This window comes from Pristiophorus japonicus, chromosome 4, assembly GCF_044704955.1.
Source record: "Pristiophorus japonicus isolate sPriJap1 chromosome 4, sPriJap1.hap1, whole genome shotgun sequence".
NCBI lineage: Eukaryota > Metazoa > Chordata > Chondrichthyes > Pristiophoridae > Pristiophorus > Pristiophorus japonicus.
In genome coordinates, this window is record NC_091980.1 from 259,937,381 (window position 1) to 259,947,537 (window position 10,157).

The 10,157-nt window shown below is 39.8% G+C and overlaps 1 protein-coding gene across 2 annotated transcripts; it reads left to right on the forward strand.

The window, feature by feature from the left end:
• Window positions 1-415: 415 nt before the first annotated feature.
• On the forward strand, window positions 416-9,027 carry dnaaf2 (dynein axonemal assembly factor 2). Of its 2 annotated transcripts, none has more exons than XM_070879390.1 (3): window positions 416-2,576; window positions 5,937-6,083; window positions 7,925-9,027. In XM_070879390.1, the coding sequence occupies exons 1-3, from the start codon at window positions 462-464 to the stop codon at window positions 8,597-8,599; spliced, it is 2,937 nt and encodes a 978-aa protein (XP_070735491.1). In that variant the 5' UTR covers window positions 416-461; the 3' UTR covers window positions 8,600-9,027. The 2 variants fall into 2 exon arrangements, with proteins under 2 accessions (XP_070735491.1, XP_070735492.1); XM_070879391.1 differs by having other exon boundaries at window positions 5,940-6,083.
• Window positions 9,028-10,157: the final 1,130 nt, after the last annotated feature.

Here is a 10,157-nt window from a genome sequence, read left to right on the forward strand (position 1 = left end):
AAAGCTGCAACAATATTTTAAACTACTTGGCACGGCAGTTTTCAACTGCAGGGAATATTTGTATAATAATTATTGGAGTTTTATTTTAAAAGTGCAATCAATATTGATATGAATTCCGATGTAACGCGAGCAGTAGCTGCCAGTGTAATCCCAGTCCATGCTGCTGAGTTTGGGTTTGCCTGGCGTCTTCTCCTTGGCAACCGCGGCCGCAGCACACCAAGCTTTGGTTTGATTCCTGCCTGCTCCACCGCACTACTGGCGTCACGTGCAGTAAACACGCAGCACACAACGTTTTCTAAACATAAAAGTACGTTACGAGAACCCACTCATTAAAAACAAACTTTAACTATTTCAGAGACGAAGAAAGTTAAATAAAATGGTTGCAAAAACCTGCCTGGTGTTGACGTCACGGCGGCGCAGCGGAGGGAGAGGCAGTGCTGCGGTCGGCAGTTGGGCCGAAGATGGCGTCGGCTTCCAAGCTGGAGGAGTTGGACATGACCCGGGACGAAGTGGAGCGCTTTGCGAAAGCGTTTAAAGATGAGAAGTTTAGAAAAATGTTGGCCGAATACGCGGAGGAAATCTCTAGTCCGGAAAATAAGAAGAAATATGAAGAGGAAATCACTCAACTGGAAAAGGAGCGAGGCGTGGAAGTCAAGTTCGTGCATCCCAAGCCAGGCCACGTCCTCAAAACCAGCGTGGACGGGGACAAGAAATGTTTCATCAACGTCTGTAGCAACGATCTGATAAACAAGCCAGTTTGCAAAGCCGGAAAGGGGAGCAACGGGACCGTGGGGCAGCATTGGTCCCTTCCCTACAGTCTCACCCCTGGGAGGGAAGATCTGGGCGCAGGGGGCAGGAAGCATATGATTTATGATGTGGTGTTTCACCCGGACACACTGTACATGGCCGATAAAAATAAGAAGTTTAGAAAAATGGTGGATCAAACTGCAATAGACATGATAGAGAAACAACTGAATGCAAAACTGGATGTAAGAAATGTTAAGACTTTAAAAGTAAAATACAAGGGTTTGCCCCACGCGGCTGTCATTCGCAAGCCTCTTCCTGGTGGTCCCAAAGAGCCTCCAGATGAAGACAACCCTTTAAAGTTTCCTTATCCTTTCGATCGTCCAAAGTCCGAAAATGCCTCTAAAAATGACACCAAAGATAAAACGAGCAAGTGCTCAAAAGCTGCTGCGGAAGACAATAAGAAAACGCAAGATAGCAAATTCACCCAACCCAAATACTCCATTGTTTATAGATCACATTTTGAGATGCAAGATTACCGATATGCTCGTGACGCTGCTCCCAGCACCAGGCCGAAAGAACTGGTGGTCAGCATCGACCTCCCTTTGCTTAAGTCTGCCGAGGATGCTTGTTTGGATGTGACCGAGAAACTGTTATGTTTAGAGTCGCAGAACCCAGCTTACAAACTTGATTTATTCCTGCCATATCCAGTAGATGAAAATCTGGGGTCAGCTGAATTTAACAAATCCAAGAGACAGCTTGTGGTTACCTTGCCTGTGGTACCTATGAAGCAAGTCCGTGTCCAAGAAATGGAACAAGATCACGGTAGCGATTTCGAGCAAACGGGTGTGAACAATGAGTCCACGGAGAGTGGCCAGTCACTGTGTGAATCAGAATTATTTCAGCTTGAAAGATGTTCCCACCAAGAAAATATAGTGTGTGATAGTGCTTGTGTAAATCGCGAAGCTGAATCTGAACTGGTTCGTGCTTTACAAGATTCCAATTTGGAGCAATCTCAGAATATAGTGTGTGCTAGTACTTGTGTAAATCCCGAAACTGAATCAGAACTGGTTAGTGCTTTACAAGATTCCAATTTGGAGCAATCTCAGAATATAGTTTGTGCTAGTACTTGTGCAAATCCCGATACTGAATCAGAACTGGTTAGTGCTTTACAAGATTCTAATTTGGATCAATCTCAGAACAATGAGCATCTTGAACTGAGCCAAATAAAAACATCTACTGAGTCTGTTGTTAAAGCAGCAGTAGCATCGGTTTCAAATAATAGTTTTTTGAAACCAAATGATGTGATTGTTTATCCCACAATGGTTTCAGAAGTAGATTCTGAAGAACAGAAAAACCTCCCGAAGGAAGGTGCAGTTGCTTCTACTGATAAAGGCTTTCTTGGATCTTTGGAAAAGGCGTGCAGTAGTACTGTGGGTGGACAAGTAAATGATCATCCACAAGTAGATTCATCTGCAAACACTACATTCTGCTCAGAAGATTATTTAAAGGAAACTGAACCAGCGTGTCCTGATTTCCATTACCATCAAAATGAAGGCTCCATTACATTTATACTGCAAGTGAGAAATATCAATGAAGAGAGTTTGAAATCAGTACTTCATACTCATGAATATAGTGTTGTATTTGGGACAAAAGACTCCGATGCCAAGTATTCCTTGATTATTCAGTTTCCTTCTGAACATCAGCTGGACATCACAGAAAGTATACTTAACATATCTGAAGACAATGCTGCAGTGGTTTTAATAAAATCACATGAGAGTGGAGGCTTGTGGCAAAGCTTTCATGCTGGAAATACACACAACTGCTTAGAGGTAACCTATCTGATCCCAGAAGTCACCCATCATGTACAACATGTGATTTCTATATTAATCCTTCAGCCCTTCCTCTTTAGTCTTTTCATCGACCTGGCTTTTGTAGAACAAATACTGAAAACATTTAAAAATCAACTTAATGCTGTTTATTTTTAGGGATGAACTGGTCACTGGATTATTAAAAGGTGAAATACTAACAGAAAACAGAGAGTCGAGATAAATGGTTCATTCTCTGGTTGGCAACCAGTAACTAGTGGGGTGCCGCAGGGATCAGTGCTGGGACCCCAACTATTTACAATCTATGTTAACGACTTGGAAGAAGGGACTGAGTGTAATGTAGCCAAGTTTGCTGATGATACAAAGATGGGAGGAAAAGCAATGTGTGAGGAGGACAGAAAAAATCTGCAAAAGGACATAGACAGGCTAAGTGAGTGGGCAAAAATTTGGCAGATGGAGTATAATGTTGGAAAGTGTGAGGTCATGCACTTTGGCAGAAAAAAAATCAAAGAGCAAGTTATTATTTAAATAGAGAAAGATTGCAAAATGCTGCAGTACAGCGGGACCTGGGGGTACTTGGGCATGAAAAACAAAAGGTTAGTATGCAGGTAAAGCAAGTGATCAGGAGGGCCAATGGAATCTTGGCCTTTATTACAAAGGGGACGGAGTATAAAAGCAGGGAAGTCTTGCTACAGCTGTACAGGGTATTGGTGAGGCCGCACTTGGAGTACTGCGTGCAGTTTTGGTTTCCATATTTACGAAAGGATATACTTGCTTTGGAGGCAGTTCAGAGAAGGTTCACAAGGTTGATTCCTGAGATGGGGGTGGGGGGGGGGGTTGACTTATGAAGAAAGGTTGAGTAATTTGGGCCTCTACTCATTGGAATTCAGAAGAATGAGAGTTGATCTTATCGAAACGGATCAGATTTTGAGGGGGCTTGACAAGGTGGATGCAGAGAGGATGTTTCCACTGATGGGGGAGACTAGAACTAGAGGGCATGATCTTAGAATAAGGGGCCGACCATTTAAAACAGAGATGAGGAGAAATTTCTTCTTTCAGAGGGTTGTAAGTCTGGAATTCCCTGCCTCAGAGAGCTGTGGAAGCTGGGACATTGAATAAATTTGACAGAAATAGACAGTTTCTTAAACGATAAGGGGTTATGGGGAGCAGGCGGGGAAGTGGAGCTGAGTCCGTGATCAGATCAGCCATGATCTTATTGAATGGTGGAGCAGGCACGAGGGGCCGTATGGCCTACTCCTGTTCCTATTTCTTATGTTCATATCTCCAAGTACCTAAAGTAAATTTCAAAATTAATAAAACATTGTTGGAGATTATGCACAAGGGAATAGTGTTCTCTATCTTTTAGTAAACAATGCCTTGGTGTGAGTGCCTAAAGTATTCTTTAATTGATGACAATCTTCCAGGGACCATCAATATGGTAACAGTAATAATGCAGTTGTAAACTTGTCACATACCTAGCTGATATTTGGTAATTACAAAAAATATTATCCTCACAACACTACCCAAAGATAATCCTGTATATAAAATTATGAGGGGCCTGGATAGAGTGGATAGGAAGGACCTATTTCCCTTGGCAGAGGGGTCAACAACCAGGGGGCATAGATTTAAAGTAATTTCTAGGAGGTTTAGAGGGGATTTGAGGGGAAATGTTTTCATCCAGAGGGTGGTGGGACTCTGGAACTCGCTGCCTGAAAGGGTGGTAGAGGCAGAAACGTTCATCACATTTAAAAATACTTGGATGTGCACTTGAAGTGCTGTAACCTACAAGGCTATGGACCAAGAGCTGGAAAGTGGGATTAGGCTGGATAGCTCTTTGTCGGCCGGCGCGGACACGATGGGCCGAAATGACCTTCTCCTGTGCTGTAAATTTCTATGATTCCTATGATAATCCAGGTCCTGTTAAATAATACAAATTGCAAAACCTTTGCCTCTTCCTACTGAAAATTAATTTCAGAGATGCATGCACATTGCTTCTGTGATGTTAGCATGGCATATATATAGCAACATACATGCTGATATAATGTGTGTACAACTCGAACAGATTTTTAGGTAAGAAAACAATAGGTGCTTTCAGGGGGTGGGGGGGCTCAAATTTGGGAGGCAATTGGGTTTTACCATTTCACTTTCTGAATTAAATCCATTAATTTACTGATGGAAATTGGTAAAATCAGAGTTAATGATCCCTAGTTTTCCATTAACACAGAAGCTGGTAGCTCATTCCAGTTGATGTGCTTGTATTCAAACTTAATTTGCCAAGCTAAAAAGTTTCATGTATTCCTTTGTGCTCACCCCATTCTTTATCCAGTCTGTTTCTCAGCCTTCTTGGCTGTCGAAGTAATTCGGTGTCCCTAACCCTTGGAACACATTTTAAGCACGAGTAAAGGTAGGTGATTTAACCAGAACAAAGGCAAGGTAACAAAGTCTGAAGTTACTCTCCAAACCAGAGGCTGAAGAATGTCCTGTACAGATAAGATACTGTTCCTGAAGTTAGTGTTAAGCATAAATTGAACAGTGTAGGAGACCAAAAATGGAGCAGTCAAAGTGGGAATGGGAGAGGAAGTTAAAGTGTTGAGCCACAGGGAGGTCAAGGTCACACATGCAGACAGAACGGAGATGTTTGGCTAAACCATCACCTAATCTGAGTTTGGTCTAGTGTAGAGGAATGAATACAGTATAATAGATTGAAAAAAGTCTTGCATAAAAAAGTTATTGGCATAGGAAGGGCATCTTAGAAAAGGAGTTCTTGTTAGTGTAGTGATTCAGCACTGCTCCTTCTCCCTCTTGTAATATGCCCATGATGTGTTACATAGTCTAGTGATACAATTGTGTGACAAAATAAACTTCAAAAAAATTAATTCAAGTGTGTATTATACTATAAGTAGGACTGAGCAGCTTCCTACTTTATAGGCTTGAGTATGCGAACAGCATTGTAAATTACAAGACACCTGACGTAATCGGGAGTGAATTTGATATGTATGTTTATTAGCACAATATCAGCTTGTTTGCCTCTGTGTATGTAGTGTCAGCTTATATGTTTATTGTCTTTATTCAGACTTTATATTTTACAGAAGAGGTTTTCATTCATTTATACTATAACCCAGTAATAAAAATCACTAAAGCCAATTTTTATTAAGTATCCATTAATACACGTTGGCACTTTATAAAGATGCTGTGAATTCAGAAATACTGTAGGAATGAATGAAGTTAGGTTTGAGTTTACTATGTGTGATTATGTGTTTTGTTCTAGTACTGTTTATAAAGGTAGATGCACAATTAAGTATCATGCCTTTTGTCAGATATTCTTTGTTAAACATGTAAACATAAAGTGTTCTTTCTGTTTAGAAGAAGTTCTTTGTAACTTCAGAAAATGTTGATCAATTCCTGAGTGCTTCCTTGGAGGATCCAGTCCCTAACAAACTGTCTGAAAAACATCCTGCGGTGATTAGAGTGTCAGAAGTCAGTGAAAGTGGCCTTGTTATTCATTCTGAGGTGAGTTATGTGAAACCAAATCTAAAGGTTCAACAAGAAAAAAACAACATTCACAATCTTCCTCCTCTCCAACCACCGAGAAAAATATTGCAGAAAGGCTGTGGAAAATTCAGAGAGTAGAAATAGGTTACTCCATATCAACTAACTCGATTGCTGTGTTTGAATTCAACAGACATGTTGTTTATTCCCCAATTTTTCTCCTCAGTTTGCCAACTTTTCTTTCCCCCTCTTTCATCCCTGCTGAAGGTTGAGTCCAAGTTGTCCTCCAGTATCTCATCTAAATGGCTATTCTTCATGTATGAGCCTACACAGTAATTGTTGGCAGGTATTTGGTTGCAGGGAGTGTAATAGCTGAGCCTGATCCCATCCTCACCCAACATCCAAACACATGAAATTACAAAGGGGGTTTGTGATTAGGAGACAGTTTTCTTCCACCTAACCAAAGAAAATCCCAAGCTCCTACTATCACCCCAACACAGCATAAACTTGGATCAAACCTGGGACATTCTAGGTCTGTATAGGTCAGCTACTCATTGTCTTAACCTTCCCTTCTTTGGAAGCAGAAGCTCTCTCAAAGCATCTGGTATTGCTAGTGGCCCGAGAGCTCATCAGCTGCCTAGCCTCTCGCCTAAAGACACTGTATTCTGGATAGAAAATAGAAATCTTTATTATCCTAATCATGCCAGTACACTAAACATTACTGAAAAGCAGACCAAATGGGATTGTTACTGGGTGTTTCAAGTTTGTGTAAAATGGCATTTGAACTAATTAAGAAAATAACATTAGACTTTCTTGCACAAGCATTTTGAGCAGGTAATGAATCGTGGTAAAACCAGAAATTTGCTTCTCTTTACAGAAATGTATTCATAGAATCATAGAATAGTTACAGCACGGAAGAAGGCCATTCGGCCTGTCGTGCCCGTGCTGAAACAATTTTTAATATTTTGATGTTTTTAAATATTACACTCAGTTCCTAATTTGGATAATTTTTATGTGTCCCAAGAAAGAAAATATATGTATAGTTCAAGATTTAACTTTTAGTATTATTTTCACTGTGATCAAATGATACCAAAAATTAAGAAAACGTTGTTTTTGTATCACTGTTTATTTATGATTTTATTTCAAGCTTAACTTACTTGCATTTACTCATTTATGCTGTCGCTCATGGAAGTTTTTAAAGTTTGTTTACTATATTAGATATACTGCATTTGTAATTTATATATTTCCTGCTATTCTTTACTACAAAACACTATTAATCATAATAATTGAAGAAAGTACGCTCGTCTCGCCATTTATCATGGAATCATAGAGGCCATTTTACCCATTGTGCCTGTGCTAGCTCTTTAAAAGAGCTATCCAATTAGTTCCACTGCCCTATTCTTTCCCCATGTTCCTGCAATGTTTTTCTTTTCAACTATATATCCAAAGTTACGAATGAATCTGCTTCCACCACCCTTTCAAGCAATGCATTCTAGATTTATATTCTACTTGTGTTCTTGGGAACATATTTGTAAAAGGAGTTTGAAATTGCTGTGTGATGTCGTTGTCATGTCAATCTTTGTTAGTCATGCAATTATTAACGACACATTTTATTCCTACACACCAATCACTATGCGCCAACAAGCAGAAGAAACCACGGAAACAATCATGTGGTACCAGGTACCAAGACGCCATGTAAACTGAAATCTGCCAAATCCCTGGCCTGTCTTTATTGCCATTCGTCCAGAGCCTTGTAAATCAGAAATGGATCAGTGATGTGATGGGTTTTGTTTAAAACAGATTTAGTTAATATTTTCAATTCCTAATTCAGATAAATATTAATGCCAGTTTTATAATTTCAGCAAGAGAAGGAAGACACCAGCTCCCATGAACTTGCCCTGAAACCAGACATAATTAACCACTATGAAGCTTGTAATACAGCATCAAACATTCAGCAACACACAGAAGAAATCTGCTTCTCTGAATCTATTGCAAGGGATAACAAATTGAAAAAGGAGACACCTTTAACAGATGATCCTGTAGAATTTGTATCTAGTCACAGAGACCAGTTAGTTGCTGTGTCAGGGAATTATGGTAATTTTGCACAGACATCTAATGCAGCAGAAGGAACTAAAATGAAAATTCCATGGAATGAGATGGCTCATTTGACTCAGGGTAGCTGCTTGAATCCTGTTGATGAGAGTAAACTTATTAGTGAGGTTGAAATTAAAAGTCAGTCAATTATGCCACCCTCCGACCTCAACACGGTACAAGCCGAAGATCCAATATCTGTGAATTGTAAAAAGCCAGTCAATTTTAAAAGGTGTGTAAAAATGGAGGATGGTAATGTACTTGATGAAGATGACCTTCCAACTGAACAGAAGAGTGGCGACTCTTCTGAGTTTATTAAGCCATCAGCTGCACCGCAAATTCTTGAAGAAATGAATCCTGCTGATGAAAGTGTTGAGATTATTAGTGACCATAAAACACATTCTGCATTCATCTTCCAGAATACTGAGTTGTATCAATTAGATTAAAGAATTGCTTGATTTGTTCATAAAGAAAACTTCAACTTTATTGTACAGTATTTTTTTTAACACTTAATCTGTTCAGAATCTTATATTAAGATTTGGTTATATGTTATAGTCTTGTGAGACTAAGAATGGGTTATATATTAGAGTTTAAAGCTGTAATACATTTATATTATAGATTGGTTTGCACTTTTGAATTGTATACCAAATCACAAAATAACTGACTCTTAGCTGATGGCCATTGTAGCAGCAGAACTAGTTATTTCAGTGACTATAGTTTGTGATTTGTAATTAAGTTTGTAGAAGTTATTTAGTAGTTCCATAGACTCCTTCTCAGGAAGGACTGATTTCAGATAGTTCCAGGTATGTATCATATACCTATTTTTGTTGAATGTTTTCTAATTATTTGTAGCTGGCAAGTATAGTGTAAAAAAAAATCAATAAATGTTACCTTGTTTATTAACATTGTTTGTTTAATTTCTGCATCTGGATGGCATATTTCCAATGTTAAAGCCAATTTGTAATTAAAAATATATTTTGAATCGCTAAGGACTAGACTTTCCACAATGATCTCTATCGCCCAAAAAGGGGCAATATTTTCGGTCTTTTTTTATTTTTCAGGATCGTTGGAATATCGCCCATTTTAAAAACCGCTAGTTTCGCCTTTTTAATTTGGGCGATAGCCTTAGCGATGTGAAATGGGCCTTAGCGATGTATTCAGTCGTGCAAGGCTGGCGTCCACAGCAACAGCCGTTCTGCGCATGCGCGTTTCTTTTTCGGGCAAAGAACTTTTCCCGTGATTCAGGAGGTCAGGGATCATCTGTGCATGCTCAGAAGGCAAAGGGAGGGAGGGAGAGAAGGAAGCTTTTCAACGAGGGTGGATTTTGAAGCAATGGTGAATGTAAGATGATGGAGATGTCCCAGGAGGATTCGGGAGAGAGTCTGTAGGAGGTTGCAGGGAGAAGGAGGGCGAAAGCCTTTTCAGATGAAGCTAATGAGGCCTTAGTCACCGAAGTGGAGACTCGGGGCCAATTAACCTGGGGTGGGCGTGGTAAACCTCCACCCCGGATTTATCAAAAAATATGGGCGGATATCGCCATCCTCGGTGGCCCACGATAGGTGTGAGGCAGACAAGTGCCGCAAGCGCTGGAACAGTCTTGTCGCATCGGCAAGAGTAAGTATTAAATTATTAAATTTAAAATTGTAATGATGTGCTGACTCATTAATTAGTATGTAAATCTGTTGGATTGTAATTAAGCTGGGTAATCTTGGGTAGCTTCCCTGTTAAGATTTGGACTGGGGTCGCAATCTGTGCCTTTTAACTCTAATTTTGCTGAGATGCCTTAAATTTAATCAACAGTATTTATTATTTAAAGGCTTTGATCGAAAATTGTGGCCAAAGGAATGACTAGAAATAGAGAGACCGCAAACACTCGGCATTTCTACCACTTTAGAAGGAGAATTATTAAATTATATCGCTGCTTGTGTGCTGTGAGCAACTCTTTAACTTGGGCACCGTCTCCTTTTTGGTTAGGTTGGTGGATGGGGGCACGACTGAGCACTG